The 17,807-nt window shown below is 37.9% G+C and overlaps 1 protein-coding gene and 1 long non-coding RNA gene across 8 annotated transcripts in view; both read right to left on the bottom strand.

Moving 5' to 3' along the window:
- The window catches only part of LOC123785934 (uncharacterized), a 31,774-nt gene extending 23,383 nt beyond the window's left edge, over positions 1-8,391 (bottom strand). For both annotated transcript variants that reach the window (XR_006777823.2, XR_015725188.1), the window contains exon 1: positions 1,631-8,391. This is a non-coding gene — a long non-coding RNA (uncharacterized LOC123785934). The remainder of the gene's footprint in view (positions 1-1,630) is intronic.
- Positions 8,392-14,254: 5,863 nt separating this feature from the next.
- CLHC1 (clathrin heavy chain linker domain containing 1) overlaps positions 14,255-17,807 on the bottom strand; it is a 34,419-nt gene continuing 30,866 nt past the window's right edge. For 5 of the 6 annotated variants that reach the window (XM_087863404.1, XM_045787992.2, XM_087863406.1 and 2 more), the window contains 2 exons: positions 15,949-16,128; positions 14,255-14,599 (listed from right to left, as the gene is read on the bottom strand). In XM_087863404.1, the coding sequence (XP_087719530.1) occupies positions 14,403-14,599; positions 15,949-16,128 (377 nt within the window). In that variant the 3' untranslated portion in view covers positions 14,255-14,402. The remainder of the gene's footprint in view (positions 14,600-15,948; positions 16,129-17,807) is intronic. The other variant, XM_087863405.1, reaches the window with a different exon arrangement.

Below are 17,807 nucleotides of genomic sequence, written 5' to 3' on the forward strand. Positions count from 1 at the left end.
CTAATGGAGAACACAGGCGGTGATCAAAGTCCCACGAGCCAGGGGCTGAGCTGACCCTGGGCTCCAGGCCAGCATTCTGCCGGCCGCACGCTGCCCTGGGAATTCCTGCACCAGGCTCAGGCAGAGGGTAAATATGTGGCCACTCAGGGAATAACGGAGAAACTTCAGAGTTTCAGAGAAATCAGCTGATATTTAGTTGGCCATCCAGGCTGGCTGTCACGAGGCTCAAATTGGAAGTAGGTGAATCTGCCTGATGTGAGCTGAAGGAGGGACGTTAGGAAGAGGGAGGGAGGAGAAGAATACATTTCGGAAGGAACAGAATCTGTGACTGCACTTACTCTATGCTCTAGGGTAGCAAGGGTTGGCTCGGAATGAGGTAAGGGAAATGCGTTCCTGCAAAAGGGAAAATGCTTCTTGAATAAATAAAGCTCAAGGCAAGTCTCAGATGGGAGCAGCAGACAGGGAAAGCTGCTTGCGGTGAATGCAGGGATCTGTCCCCCAGATTCCCTTTCCTGAATGAAAGATTTATCCCCCCCACCCCACCCCACACACATGTGGAGTGCTGCTGGAAGGAGACTCTGGGCTGTCAGCCCTCTTTGGGAGTGCCTGGGCTAAAGGAAGCTGCCCCGCCCAAGGTAGTGCCTTCTTCCAGGGGCAGCCCCCATCCAGTGACCCGTCCACAGTACAGAGGCCTGGCCCTCTAGCCCCAACTGCGGACAGCTTAGCAGCTTCAGAGTTTCCCAGTCAGCTGACTTCTTCGCTGGGATTGCTTCAGGCCTTAACTCCTCCCCCTGCCCATCCTACTTTCTCCCCTCCTGTTCACAGCACGGGCACCAAGAGCACACTCCCTCGTGAACAGCCTGCACCCTCAGCTTCTGGGGGAACCCAAATGGCAGCACTGCTGACTAAGTAAATATACAAGACCCCACTGAAGGCAGAGAGAAAACCTCCGTCCATTGAAACTGGTCAAGTAACCTGTCCCTGTGAAAGAACGCAGCCCACGTCCTGATTTAGAGAATGAAGGCGAGGCTCTGTCTAGGTTACAGGTTGCCACCTCACTGCCAGCTACAAGGTGTATATTGAGCCATTCAGGTGCCAGAGCAGTGAGACCAAAAAGGCCATTCCTTCCCTCGTACGACCACACCCTCTCCGAGCCAGTCAGCCAGAAACAAGTCCAGGCAATTCTCAAAGCCCTTTGAAGAAGATTCCCAAACCACCCCTTGTGCTGGCACCCCTTGTAAAGTTGATAACCCTTAACTATCAGAAGTGTTCTCCTGAAATAAACTTAAATTCCTCATACCTTATATTTTTTTGTTATCTTAAGCAGAGGTAGAAAATATTTATAAACTGCTCTGTTTAGGGACCCTTTATGATTCCTCTCCAATCTTTTTTTGTTATCTTAAGCAGAGGTAGAAAATATTTATAAACTGCTCTGTTTAGGGACCCTTTATGATTCCTCTCCAATCTTTTTTGTCAAGGTGAATGATTCCATTTCCACTAGTTTTTCCACAAAAGGTCCTGCTTTCAATCCTATCATCACCTCTGTGGCTTTCTGTGAAGGCCACAAAACACCGTCTTTCAAATCTGGGTTTGAATGTTGGTCAATTTCAGGGCTATGACAATTTCTCACCTTTTAGAGTCCATGCGATCATCCTGTGTGAAATATGGCACTTCAGTACACAAGTCACAATCCACAAGCCAGCAAGGGCACTTTTCCTCGGTTACCACTCTTCAAAGCAGGCATTCCCACAGCCTGGAGATCCTAACAGGTTTCTCACTGAAGAAGCAGGAAGGCATCAAGAGGTGGGAAGAAGAAGGTTAAACCTGAGGCCACATGGTTCCCAGGAACAGAGAAGCCACTGTGCCCCAGACAACAGGAGGGAAGAGGGACTCCGCAGAACTTAGCCACAGGCAGGCAGCTCACATTTGGGAGTAATGAGCTTCTGCCTATGTGAGAAATCTAAGCACATTAGTTACTTCTTTCTTGCCAAGAATCCTTGAGATATTTAGATTTCTGAGTTATGAATTGAAAGTGAGATAGCCCTTTTCTATTTGTTTGTTTTCCTGTACTTACCTCAGGATGCTTTCCGGAACTGCAGGGCAAATAACAATTTACAAAGGACTACATTCACTAATTTTGATATAGCAAAATATCTTTGATCCTCTTTGCAGGAAAGCCACCCGGTAATTATTATGTTTTAACTGTGGACTGGTAGAATTTCTATACTCATTAAGAAAACTCACACCAGTGATTTTCAACCATTTGTCGAGGCCTGTAGACATTTCTGCTAGTCATGACTGGTTGCAGTGGAGAGGGGAACACTACCGACATCTAGTGGATAGAGACCAGAATGCCGCTAACCGTTCTAGAACACAAAGGACAGCTTCACACAACAAAGAATTATTTGGTCCACATGTTGATAGCGCTGAGATTGAAAAGTCCCCACTCACAGATAATTCCTAGTCCTCCTAAATGTACTCACCTCTTCAGAAGGCTGCAGGCATTGTTCTTTTTTTTTTTTTCAGGCATTGTTCTTTCTCCTCCTCTGGCCTGGAGAAATTACAAACTGCTTGACCGACAAGCTCACAGGCTTACCTTTTTTTTTTTTTCTTTTCTTTTTTCTTGTTTTTCTTGATGGAGTCAGAGCTAAGGAACAAAGACAAGTAAAACCCCAACTGTAAAGTGAAAACAAGCTTGATCTTGGCCCATGGACTCCCTTCAAAAGCTATGTGTTATGTGGGTATCTGTGAATAGGCAGGCCAAGTCAGAAAATAACAAGGAATTCTCACTAAAAACCATAAGATACCTAGGAATAAAACCAAAGAGGTAAAAGATCTATACTCTGAAAACTATAAAACACTGATGAAAAAAATGAAGATGACACAAAGAAATGGAAAAACATTCCATGTTCATGGATTAAAAGAATATTGTTAAAATGTTTATATTACCCAAAGCAATCTACACACTTAATGCAATCCCTATCCAAATATCACCAGCAGTTTTCACACAACTAGAACAAACAATCCTAAACTTTATATGGAACTACAAAAGACCCCGAATAACCAATACAACATTGAAAAAGAAAAGCAAAGTTGGAGGCATCACAATTCCAGACTTCAGAATTATGATCAAAACAGTATAGTACTGGCACAAAAACAGACACATAGATCAATAGAACAGGATAGAAAACCTGGAAATGAACCCCCAATTATATGGCCAACTAATCTTCAACAATGCAGAAAAGAATATCCAATGGAAAAAAGACAATCTGTTCAACAAATGGTGTTGGGAAAACTGGACAGCCGCATACAGAAGAAGGAAACTGAACCACTGTCTTACACCATACACAGAAAAAATTCAAAATGGATGAAAGACCTAAATGTGAGAAAGGAAACCATCAAGATCCTAGAGGAGAACACAGGCAGCAACCTCTTTGACATCAGCCATAGCAACTTCTTACTAGATATGTCTCCTGAGGCAAGGAAAACAAAAGCAAAAATCAACTATTGGGACTTCATCAAAATAAAAAGCTTTTGCACAGTGAAAGAAACAATCAACAAAACTAAAAGGCAACCTACAGAATGGGAGAAGATTTTTGCAAATGACATATCTGATAAAGGGTTAGAATCCAAAATCTATAAAGAACTTATCAAACTCAACACCCAAAAAACAAATTATCCAGTTAAAAAATGGGCAAAAGACATGAATAGACATTTTTCCAAAGAAGACATCCAGATGGCCAACAGACACATGAAAAGATGCTCAACATCACTCATCATCAGGGAAAAACAAATCAAAACTACAATGAGATATCACCTTACACCTGTCAGAATGGCTAAAATCAAAAGCCCAAGAAACAACAGGTGTTGGTTGGCGAGGATGTGGAAAAGGGGAACCCTCTTGCACTGCTGGTGGGAATTCACACTGGTGCAGCCACTCTGGAAAATAGCATGGAGGTTCCTCAAAAAGTTAAAAATAAAACTACCTTATGATCTGGCGATTGCATTACTAGGTATTTGCCCAGAGGATACAAAAATACTAATTCGAAGGGATACATGCACCCCCACTCCAATGTTTATAGCAGCATTATCAGCAATATCCAAATTATGGAGAAAGCCCAAATATCTGTCGACTGATGAATGGATAAAGAAGATGTGGTGTGTATGCACAATGGAATATTACTCAACCATAAAAAAGAATGAAATCTTGCCATTTGCAGTAACATGAATGGAGCTAGAGAGTATAATGCTTAGCGAAATAGGTCAGAGAAAGACAAATACTGTATGATTACCCTCATGTGGAATTTGAGAAACAAAACAAATGAACATGGTGGGGGGAAGAGAGAAAAACCAAGAAACAGACTCTTAACTGTAGAGAATAAACTGACGGTTACCAGAAGGCAGGTGTGTGGAGGATGGGTTAAATAGGTGATGGGTATTAAAGAGAGCACTTGTGATGAGCACTGGGTGCTGTATATACGTGATGAATCACTATTGTACACCTGAAAGTGATATTACACTGTATGTTAACTAACTAGAATTTAAATAAAAACTTAATAAAAAATAACAAGGAATTCTCAGAATTACTTCGTAGGTCAGGTCTTATTCTGAGGCACAAAGCAATGCCTCTTGCTCTCAACTGTTAATCTCATCTCCTACACTTTGAATCAAGGATTGAACACCATGTAAGCAAAATAACCAGGTACCCTCTTCGGCTGGTTTTAAAACCATCCCAGTGATTCTAAGAAAACAGACTTTTCACAATCTGGCTATAAACTGATCAGCTTGGGCTATTTTTATGTAGACATTTCTTGCTTTTCTGAAGAATAGACTGAATGAGTGTGTCAAAAATTTTTGAAGCTAAAATTATGATATAAGCAACATCTTTGCAGCCAGCCTATGCTTTAACCTAGAGTAGCACAAACAGGAAAGTCAGCTAAGTCACGAGGCCCCAGTCAAGCATATAATAGTGTGGGATCACCGCATAACAGGCAGGCTCCTACTACAATATGGCCTTTGAAATGTCTTGAAAAGAAATCCTATGTCTAGAAAACAAAGCCCTCATTTCCAGGACCCAACTCACCCCACTCATCCCACCCTTATCCCTGCTTCAACTGAATGAAAAGCTCAAAAAAAGAAAGTGCTAGAATTTTAAAACATTTTAATATAGAGTAACTATTTTTTCCTTAAAGGACCATCTTCCTAAGAATGCAAATCCCAAGAATGGTTCTCAAGGAGGATTCTGGGAAGGGTGAGGAGCACCAGGAATCTATCTTTCCATCTAGATAACAATTGCTTTGGCAGATTCTGTCTGACAGTCTAACTATTTGGGGACTCTAGAGTCTACTGAAGGCTTTTAACTTCCAGGAGAAGGCTTGGACAGTAAACTGTGGTCAACTCAGGTCAATTTCAGCTGTCAGTACAGTAGCAGCTCCCCCTCCCACATTCCCAGCCCCATAGCAGGCAGCTGTGCACCTGTTCCTGGAGCAGTGTACACAGATTGCAGGAGCCTGGGTAGGTAAAAAGGACCCTGTCTTCCAAATATAGGGTATGTGTGTTCTGATCACTGCTTGCTGCTTCTGATCTCAGAGATGCCAGCAAAGAGGAAGTTGGTTGGTGGTGGTGGTGCACCTCCCTCCATTGTTGCAAGCTTCTCCCCCTTGCAGCTGAAGTGACTTCCAGGGGATTTAAAGAGCCAGTATTCTCTTTTTTCCTCCTTCCATTTTTCTCGTTTTCCCTTTTTGGGAACCGGACATGAAAGAGTAGGACATTCAAAAGCAACTCTATACACAGGGAACATTAGAAAGTCATCCTGCGCACTCAGGGAAGGTGCAGGCTCAGAAAAGACTTAGGAAGACATTAAGTTTATACCTCAGGCAGATCCTTGGCACAGAGACAGCCTACAACAGTCAAAAACCCAAAAACAATAAACAAAAACTAGAAAACCTTACAGAAGGGAGAGAATCTGATTTCCAGAGTTACCACACCACTAGATTCAAATGTCCAGTTTTCATTAAAAAAAGTCACAAAGCATATAAAGAAATAGCAAAATGTGGCCCATTCAAAGGAAGGAACAAATCAACAGAAATGCCCCTGCAAAAGAACTGATAACAGATCTACTAGACAAGGATTTTAAAACCACTGTCTTAAAGATACTCAAACAACTAAAAAAAAGACGTGAAGAAAGTAAATGATGTCTGAACAAAATGGAAATGAATAATGAGAGAGAAAAACTAAAAAGAAACCAAAAAGAAATTCTGGAACCGATAAGTGCAAAAACTGAAATGAAAAATTCACTAGAGGGATTCAGATTTCAGCAGAAGAAAGAATCAGCACACTTGAAAATAGGACAACAGAAATTATCGAGTCTGAGGAACAGAAAGGGGAAAAAAAGTGAGGAAAAGTGAACAGAACCTAAGGGACCCGTGGAACACCACCAAGTGGAACAACGTATGCTTTGGGGAAATCCCAGAAGAAGAAGAGATAGAGAAAGAAGCCGAGAGAATAGTTGAAGAGATAATGGCTGAAAACTTCCCAAATGTGATGAAAGACGAGCAATAAACATCTAAGACTATCAAGGAATTCCAAGTAAGATGAACTCAAAGAGACCTACACTGAATCATATAATCAAACTTTCAAAAAACAAAAACAAAGAAAGAGTCTTAAAAGCCACAAGAGAAAAAAGACATCATACACAAGAGGTCTTCAATAAGATTATCAGCAAATTTTTCATCAGAGATTTTGGAGGCCAGAAGGCAGTGCTATTTAAAGTGCTAAAAGAAAACTGTGAACCAAGAATCCTACATCTAGCAAAACCGTCTTTCAGGAATGAGGGAGAAATTGAGACTTTCCCAGATAAACAAAAGCTGAGGGAGTTCATTACCACTAAGCCTACCTTGAAAGAAATGCTCAAGGGACTACTGCAGGACACTAGACAGTAACTTGAAGCCATATGACAAAATAAAGATCTCAATAAAGGTAAATATATAGGCAGTGAGAAGAGCTATTATTACTGTAACAATAGTATGTAATTCTACCTTTTGTTATCTGCATGACTTAAGAGAAAAATACATTTTAAAAAAATTATTAGTCTAAAAGCTAATATTACTATAACTTCCATTATAACTCTAATTTTGTTTTCTACCTACTTTAAGAGACTAATGCATTTACAGAATTAGTCTACGGTTTTGGCCACACAGGCAACTAAAAAGTAACATTTTCATCTGTTTAGTTTAAAAAAAGTGAATGACAGTGGTTAAGCGTTTGCCTTCGGCTCAGGGCGTGATCCCGGCGTTATGGGATCGAGCCCCACATCAGGCTCCTCCACTATGATCCTGCTTCTTCCTCTCTCACTCCCCCTGCTTATGTTCCCTCTCTCGCTGGCTGTCTCTATCTCTGTCAAATAAATAAATAAAATCTTTTAAAAAAAAAAAAAGTGAATGAATATAATGGTTATTTTTTAACTAACCCAGGATTTAGAAAAAGTCCTAAATGTTAAGAAAACTTTTCATTAAATTTTTCTTTCAGAAAACCTCTAAACCTTTCCAAATAGATGAAATTAATGGAAATTCATTTTGATAAATGATAAACATGTAAGTACAATTAAATATTTCTGACTCTGGAAGAAACATTTTCCTCTCTTTCGCTGCTATGGTAGAAAGAACACCTAATCTGAAGTCAGAGATTTAGTTTATCATGACCTTTGCCATGTGATCTTCAGCATATTGCTTTGCCCTCTAATCCCTTTTCTTCACCTATAAAAACAGGGATCATAACAAATATTTCATAAAATTGTTGTGAGGATTTTAATGAGAGTGTGAATCAAAATAGCTAGCACAGTGTCTGGCACATAGAAAGCAATTTAAAAATTTCTGGGGGCGCATGGGTGGCACAGTGGTTAGGTGTCTGCCTTCAGCTCAGGGCGTGATCCCGGCGTTATGGGATCGAGCCCCTCATCAGGCTCCTCCGCTATGAGCCTGCTTCTTCCTCTCCCACTCCCCCTGCTTGTGTTCCCTCTCTCGCTGGCTGTCTCTATCTCTGTCAAATAAATAAATAAAATCTTAAAAAAAAAATTCTGTTCTTTTCATACATGGGAGGCAAAGAGGTTCCCCATATAAAAAATGAAAAAAACTCAGGGCTCCTGGGTGGCTCAGTCATTAAGCGTCTGCCTTTGGCTCAGGGCGTGATCCCAGAGATCTGGGATCGAGCCCCACATCGGGCTCCTCCGCTGGGAGCCTGCTTCTTCCTCTCCCACTCCCCCTGCTTGTGTTCCCTCTCTTGCTGGCTGTCTCTATCTCTGTCAAAAAAAATAAATAAATCTGAAAGAAAGAAAGAAAGAAAGAAAGAAAGAAAGAAAGAAAGAAAGAAAGAAAGAAAGAAAGAAAGAAAGAAAGAAAGAAAGAAAGAAAGAAAGAAAGAAAGAAAGAAAGAAAGAAAGAAGAAAGAAAGAAAGAAAGAAAGAAAGAAAGAAAGAAAGAAAGAAAGAAAAAAAGAAAAAGAAAAGAAAAAAGAAAAGAAAAGAAAAGAAGAAAGAAAGAACCCATGGGGAATGAATAGGTAGAGCACTGAGAATTTTTAGGGCAGTGAAACTATTCTGATACTGTAATAGTGGACACTTGTCATTGTAAATTTAGCTAAACCCATAGAACGTACAAAACCAAGAGTGCACCCTAATGTAAACTATGGACCTTGGGTGACAATGATGTGTCAGTGTAGGTTCATCAAATGTAACAAATGTATCACTCTAGCAGGGGATGTTGATAATGGGGGAGTTTGTACATATGTGGGGATACATGGGAAATCTCTGTACCTTCTACTCAATATTGCTGTGAAACTAAAACTGCTCAAAAAATATTTTTTAGAGCCATGGGTTTAGAAAAATGACTAATTTTAACCCAATGCAAAATTTCTATTATAACTATTTCATTATAGCTGTCAGAGGATAATATAAATCAAACATTAATATAGTGCTGACCCTGAAAATTATAGCTACTAGTATGGCCTAATATATACCCATCAATACACAACCTAAAAAACAAAGCAGGACTCCAACAAAAATGCACACATGTTCACATACAAGACACGTACAAGAATGCTCTTGGAAGCACTATGTGTATTAGCTCTGCACTGAAAACAACCTAAATGACCATCTCTGGTAGAACTGGTGTACTTATATGATGGAATAATAAATAGCAATAAGAATGAACAATTGCAAATACACATGGCATGGACAAATCTCACAAAAATAATAAAGGGCAAAAGAAGCAAACACAAAAAAAATCATTATGATTTCATTTATATATAATTCAAAATCAAGCAAAACTTATCTATGGTATGAGAAGTCAGAATAGTGGCTATCTTTCGGAGCGGGATAATAGTGACTGCATGGGGCTTCTAAGATGAGAGGGGTATTCTGTTTCTTCACTTTGGAGTTAGTTACACAAATGTGTTCACTTGGTGAAAAAATATTGAGCTCTATAGTTCTAATATGGGCATTTTTCAGAATGTATTATTGGGTATATGTATGTTTATATATCAGTAAAATTTATCAAAAAAATATAGCAACAGTAAATTTACAACATGAACATTAAATATGGAAGATACCAGGTCCAGCCTGGTATTTATTCATGCAATTATTTTTGAAATTCAATTTGTACCCAGTACTATGTTTGATTTTGGTGATACAATGTTAAATGTTATAGGTTGAATTGTGTCCCCCCCAAAATCCCCATGTTGTAGCCCTAACCCCCAGGACCTCATAATGTGACCTTATTTGGAAATAGGGTCTTTACAGAGGCAATCAAGGAAAATGAGGTTAGGGTGGGCCCTACACCAATATGACTGGTCTTCTTATAAGAAGAGGAAATTTGGACACAGACATGAATAAAGGAAAGATGATATAAGAGACAGAAGTTGGTCACCCATAAGTCAAGGAGAGAGGCAGTGGCCTAGAACAGATTCTTCCCTTAATAATCTTTATAAGGAACCAACTCTACCCAAAACCTCAGATTTACAGCCTTCAGAACTGTGAGACAATACATTTCTGTTGGTTAAACCACTCAGTTTGTGGTACTTTGTTTCAGCACCCCAGAAAACTAATATATCAACCCTCCCCCATTTCCCACACCCTCAAAAGATATTGTCCTTGCCCTCAATTACACAACCAATGAATCACAAACATTATATCAAAAACTATACGTTGGCTAATTGAATATAAATTCTTTTAAAAAGAACATTAAAAACAAACAAAAAAAAGGTGCATGGTATGATCTCAGTCTTCTTAAATCTATTGAGGCATGTTTTATTGCCTATTATGTGATATATTCTGGAGAATGTTCCATGTGCACTTGACAAGAGTGTGTATTCTGTTGTTTTGGGATGGAATATTCTGTATATGCTATGTCCATCTTGTTCAATATGTTATTCAAAGGCATTTTGTCCTTATTGATTTTCTGTCTGGAGGATCTCTCCATTGATGTAAGTATAGTGTTGAAGTTCCCTATTATTATTGTATTACCATCAATTTCTCTTTATAGTTATTAGTAAAATTTATGTATTTAGGTGAAAAAAAAAAGTATTGTCCCTGACCACAACCATGATAGCAATAAAAGACAGCCTATAAAAGGGAAAATTAGCACTAAATTAAGGAATTCATGAACGGCTTCCCTGAGGAAGTTTTAACTAAGCTAAGAATTGAAGTAAAAGAAATTATTGACTAGATAAAAACAAAGGGATGAGCGTTCCAGATAAAATAAATAGCATATTTTAGGGGCATCTGGGTGGCTAGTGGGTTAAGCGTCTGACTCTTGATTTCAGCTCAGATCATGATCTCAGGGTCTTGGGATCAAGCTTGGCATAGGGCTCCCTATGCCCGGAAGGGAATTTGCTGGAGATTCTCTCCTTCTCCCTCTGCCCCACTGTTCGCACACACTTTCTGTTTTTGGGCAAAAGGCTTGAGCAAAGGAGTGTAGAAAGGGCCCAGAGCAACCCCCTGGCTGAATACATACAGGCCCATCTGTGACCCACCTGAAAATATTCACAGGCCATAACTGATCAATGGGCTACTTACAACCAGGCACAGTTACCAAAAAAGAGAAGATTCCATATATCACCACACCTCCTCACCTTTAAATTCAGCCCAACCCACTGCCTCCTTGCAGATAGCCTCCCCTTTGCTGTCCGGCTACGCGCTCCCTTGCAGTGTATTCAGTAAACTTCCATCTCCTTTGTTGTGCTTTGGATGAATCCTTTCGCCGCCTGCAGCACTGGCATCTAACTGATCTCACCCCACTTTTGAGGGTCCCCATCCAATCAGGAGAGATACCACATTTAGCCACCATGCCTTACAAGAGGAACAAAAAGAAAGCCCACATCTGGCCAAGAAAGGGAGGAATACAGTAGGACAGAGGCTGGAGGGGCAGCTGGAATCCTGATCATGCAGGCCATGTTAAGGATTTTGGACTCCATCTCAAGAAACAATGAGACAACCAAACACTTAGTACATCGTAATATGATCAAATGTGAAGTACTCAACATACCTATAAGTATCCTTGCCAAAATAGCTGAATCTAAATCTAGTCAAGTCTTTAGAACTAACCCCCATTTATAGGAAATATGGGAAATAGAAGAACAAATAAAGTAATACCATATGGAAAAATACCAATCAGACAAATCTGGAACGTGGAACATTCCCAGTTAACAACCAGCCAGTCCAACCAGTCAATGGCAAGAGAAAAATAAGGGAGGGGAGGTGGCATAACTCTAGATGTACAGATACAACAACCTGAACAAAACACTTGAACCTTGCTTAGATCCTAATTGAAACAATTCAACTATGAAAAGGCATTTTTAAGCAACTGGCGAAATTTGAATATGGACTGGATATTAGATGATACTAAGGAATTGCTGTTAATTATTTTTAAAAGTATGCTGTGTCTTGGGGCACCTGGGTGGCTCAGTCAGTTAAGCACCTGCCTTCGGCTCGGGTCATCATCCCCTGGTTTTGGAACGGAGCCCTGATTAGTGGGGAGTCTGCTCTCCCTGTCTCTCTGCTCCTGCCCCCTGCTCATGCGTGCTCTCTCCCGCTCTCTCAAATACATAAAATCATTAAAAATAAAAAAATAAAAAATAAAAAGCATGTTGTGTCTTTCCACTGAAGCCGTAATCTTGATAGCAGACACCATCCACAAAATAGGTATTCAGTATGTGTCATTGATTCTGATGCTGAATCTTGGCATTTCAAAGGGAGGCAGGTCAAAAAGTACTGGGGAATCATTTGTACCTTTGCAGAATTACAGAATTTTTGAGTTAAAAATGACAAGAGGAATTATCTAGTCAAAATAAATTCATGAGGAAAAGGACACAAAGCCAGGCTGTGGCAGAGCTGGTCTAGAACGCAGGCTCCTAGGCCGAGAGCTCACATTCCACGTCTCTCAGTTCAGCTCACTGGAGGTTCTGACTGCTTCCATGCCCACCCTGTGCAGCTCACAGCTCAACGCCCTCTCCTTCCGCATGTAACTTCATATTCTTGTTCTTCCTCCCAACTCTATCTCCAGACATTTTAATTTATATTCACTTGACAAGTTTCACATTCCTTGGGAAAACTGCCAAAGGTAATGCTAACAGAGAAGGAATAATAATAAGGGGAAGAAAAACATTTTAAAACCAAAGCAAAATTAACAGTAACAACAACAGCTGCTGTTTCAAGCTTTTTCCACATTTATGTTCCTACTTTGTTCCCCTGGCTTTCATGGACACATTATTTTCCTAAGTTCTGTCAATGTACAAGTCTCAAAGAAAAAAAAAAGTTTTTAAGCCGTTGACATTAAAAATCAATGCTGCTAAAAATAAATAAAAATCTTAAAAAGTTTTTTAAAAAAAATCAAGGCTGCTGAACTATCTTTTCTCTTTCCCTTCTTTTTTTCCATCCTTCATCATTTTTTCAAAGATCACAGCTAATGTGGAGGCCAGAAATCAAAATATTGTTAGTTATTATAAACCTTTGAGTAATACATTGCTTTTTAAATTGTGTACATGTATTACTTTAAAAAATATTATGTTTTAGAAAGCTATAATTATGCATTACACAGTCTGTGTTTAGCAAAATGTGGAAAAACTAAGAACTCGGCCAGTATTCTTCAAAATTTGTAAGATAAGCCAAGCGGCCCTAATATAAGCGAGGACACGTAGCTCAATATAGGCAACAAGGTATGTCGACACATCAAATACTCCAAAGAAGGATAATTACACAACTGCAAATGGATAGATATGTGGGATTTAGTAAACATAAGCCAAGTAGAGGAATATGTATTTCCGGGACCTATTACATAGAAATAAGTTATCTTCTATGAAATTCCTCAATTACGTTATATACTTACATTACACAAACATATCCCTAATCCTCATGGCAAACCTTTAGATGAGATATTACTGCCCACATTTTGCAAAGAAGAGGTAAGACCAGAATTTGAATACAAGACTGTCTGATTCCAAGTTCATATTCTTTCTGCTATAGAGTAAAAAACAGACAAACAATTTAAATTAAGTAGGGGAAAACTGACTTTTTACTCTGACTCCATCTAACAGCAGTTCATTGTTACCATGTTCTATGATCAAGGCTTACATTCAGCTGGTATGGCATAAGAGCTAAAAGCTGTTATGATCAGTTGGGTATCTTTTCTGTTTGACTAGGGGTGCCCATGCCATACTCATCACTAAATATTTTGAATATCCTACCTGTCCATGACACAGAACTCTGAGTATTCCATCACTTACTTATTCTGACACTTGAAATCATCCAAAACATATTTTCCATACCTACAGGTCTACATCATGCAAAATTTGGCTGGTCTTCTAAGTAAGAACATGCTAAGATTCCCAATTTTTAGAGTAGAAACCTAACATTTGCCATTTACATATACCAAAGCAAGGGGCACACCTTTAAATCAGTAGTATAAAATTACTATATTGTAGGTTCTCACCAGTGAGTCCAACCTTGAAATGACATCCTGCCTTTCTTGTTAAAAATCAGTCTCGAAGCATTCGTTATCTGGGAAATTAGTCTGACAGGATACTATTCATACCTTCCTCAGTTCTTGGTATAAAATTAGATCCCCAGAAAGAAATACATCTAGACATTAGCTTATGCCCTTAGATAGAAGTGCCTAAACTGAGTTTCATACAAAGTTATACTCTTGGATTTTATCAAGATTCAATATCAGAAATGACCATACAGAAAAAAAGAAAGCAATGGTACAAATGTCATCATAACAAAAGCAGCACAATTTATTTCTGAGAGCTTCATACTTTAGATTTATTTTTAAGTTAGTTATGCCAAAATCAGTTTGCCCAACCAACACACATAAAATGTTATATAAGCTCCCTCAACTGGTTAAGACATAGAACTACCAAAAAACGTGTTCCATTAAGTTGACTGTATCATCCTCTTCAGAAATTTCTGTAACTCCAGCCTGAGATTGAAGAATGGACATGATATCGTGAGATAATTTGTCAAAGCCATTCTGTAAACATATATTTGCCATTTCTTGCCAGTTTTCTAATGAGAAAAATGGATCATTTATCATAAGATGTTCGACTATACCTGAGGGAAAAAATTATAATATTATAGTATGGTACTTATCTTATTTGAAAACACACACTTCAAAAATAGAAAGGGATATCATTTCAACTATTAAAGTTACTATTAAACTAGATCCCTGTAAATTTAATGTGGAGGGTTTCAGCCAGTTCGTGGTAAGTAACCAAGTGTTAATTTCTTCATTTTTTTCATTAACCTTTTCATGTCTCACATCAACCCTCTACTATCTCTCACATTCCCACACTTCTATTCATCTTCTTCTCGGTTGAAGGCTACAAGGGAGGGGCCTCAGAAAATGAAGAATGAGGGTTCAGCCTTATTCAAAGTCTCTAAGGCACCACTAAACACTACCACATAACTGGGGGCCTACAGGTCTAGTTTTCATGATTCTTCAAATTCTTTTATAAATTCCCTAGTAGTGCTGACCCAAGGGCTTGAAAACCTCTTTGGCAAATCCTTCCTCCTAACTCTGGATAGAAGGAGACCTCCTAATGATGGGACTTCTATAACAATTATTTTTCTAAAGGAAATAAAAGAATGATTTTGTTTATTAAAGAAAACTAATGATATTACTTACTTTTGTAAATCAATTACAGTGACCCTCTTTGGAATATACTTATTTAGGGAACTCATTTCTTACCTGTTACATGCATTACTTATGATACTTAATGAAAGAGGATCTCTTTTAAAAATATTGTCAGCACTATTATTTTACTTCTACCATGATTATTATTTTTCTGTCAAGTAAAATACTTTATTTGGTATCTGTAATGATAATTTCAAAATTATCTTCCCAAATATGTTTTCATGTAATTTGCTATTCAGTCTTTAACCCCTTATAACAATTTAAAATCAAGCTATCTGCTCAAGTTCCTATATTAAATTACAGAAAGGAAAGAAAAAAGTGAGATGTAATTAGTTATTCTTGATCCCAGTCCAGAGTTACATTCAGAGTAAACATCATATGGAAATGACATTTACATATGTATTTGGTTTAAGAATAAAAATATAGAGAGATTATGTCTAAAAAACATTTTAAATACATAAAAATTACTAAATATATACATTTGTTAATATATGTACAGTTTTTAGAGTAGTTAGCCAGTATAATTATTAATATGTTCCCCTAAAGCTTCATAAAATTCTCTCTTCTTTGTAATTCCCTCAAGAAATACATACTATTGTCAACAGACTATTATTGACATGGTAATCTTTACATTTATAAACTTCTAAAGTCAATTCCTGCCAAGAAAGAACTCTTAGGAAAAATGAGTTAACTCAGACATAATAATCTTGAACCTTTCCCTAAATAACCCACTACTTTCCCTTCTACAACATTTTACTATACTTACCTTTCCCACCTTTACTTATTTCTTGAAGTAGCTTAATGCCAACTTTTTTCATATCTACAGAAAACAGATGAAGTGTAACAAGACCAAAAGATAAAGATGGTGGTTTCCCGTTCCATTCTCTAGTGAGACACTGAATTAATTCAGTGTGGGGACATAACTTTATTAACTGCATCAGGTCATCTGAAAGCGAAAAATAAAAAAAAACTATGTCTCAACATCCTAATATGACACATCAGCTACAAACAGGGACCAGCTAATGTCTACACCTGCCAATCAACACTTCTTTTTCCAATCCTTCCAAAGCCCTCAATGAACTCAACGGTACTCTCTCCAATAAAAAAAATTTTTTTTTAATTTTAAAAAATCATGCTTGGCATAGCAAAAAATGAAAGAAAACTACTTATAACAGTCTATCAGAAAAACAAATTATCAAAGAACTGTAGTAGAACAGAAAGGATTAGATTGGCAATCAGGAAACCTGAGCTCTAATCACAGTTCCATCAATCATTTATTCTTTTGGATCTCAGTTTATGCACCTTAAAAGTGCTAGAATTGGTATCTCCAATTTGTAAGATTCCTTCTAATATTACATTGTGTTTGTCTATATCCTGTTGTTCATATTTGGACCAGTTCCTAGTGAGTATAATTTATTCTTTCTGTGCCTTGCATAGAAAAAGGGTCTCCGTAATTTTTTTCCTAAAATTATCAAGTATTTAGAAACTCAAAAATGAAGACTTTAAGAAGCTATCAACCAGTTCAAGTAGCTGGAGGCTGAGCCATATGAAGTTGCCTGTATTTGACCATTTTTAACTCCAAAAAAGCAAATTTGTACGGTTTAATATACTAGCTAACTATTGAGTTCATCTAATACTGCAATCATGATTTACATTCTTAAATTTATAAACTTTGTGTTAATTTACTAAAGTTTTTCATGTAAAAATATTCTTCTTAGGTCACAGCAGAGGTAGTTTTCAGAATAATTTCTGAGAGCCTTTCAAGAACTACCATAAACATAATTTGCACTCTGACAGGCAATATAAGATAATCTAGTGTTTATTAAATACATATTTACTGTACTGGGAACTTAAATCTATTAAATCACTGAATTTAATATATAATATAAGTGAGATATTATTATTCTCACAGTGAAAGTGAGGAAACAGGCTTAGAGAAGTTAATTTTCCCACAATTATACACATGATATAAAGTAGAACAGTTCATCTGACCCCCCAGAGTCTATGACCTTCCAATCTATAGTAATGGTCCTCCAAAATAATAAATATGTGTATGTGTGTGCATTGTATGTATGTATACACACACACACACACACACACACACACACACACATAAATACAGAGACAGAAAGAGAGAGAGAGATGGTAAAAGAAGAAACAAGGAATAACAATATAAATCTATATCAATAAAGTCAAACAATTTTTTTTTTAATTTCCCTAGAGAAGAGGTAGAAGTTTATGATTTGGGTCACTCAAACTGGCCTCCACTAAGTGAAGCTATTTATACAGCACCCCCCAGCCTCCAACATTTTATAACTCACACATCTCACTCTGCTTCATTCAATCAAGTATTCAAATCCCCTTCTCCCTGAATTGATTGATTAACCAATATTTACTCAAAGATGTGCAAGATATGTTCTCTGACTAATTAGAAAGAATACAAACTCAAATCCATGACCTTTCCCCTCTGCTTACCACACTTTGGAATCCATTTCATCATTCCTTGGTTTGACATGTTATCAATCTTTTTTATTTTTTTATCTCATGGATGTTCTGTTTTAGTAGGCCTTTATACCAAATATGATTTCTGTTTAACTCACAAATATCTAGAGCAGTGGTTCTCAA

Source organism: Ursus americanus, chromosome 7 (assembly GCF_024610735.1).
Source record: "Ursus americanus isolate L20-20 chromosome 7, mUrsAme1.1.p, whole genome shotgun sequence".
Lineage (NCBI taxonomy): Eukaryota > Metazoa > Chordata > Mammalia > Carnivora > Ursidae > Ursus > Ursus americanus.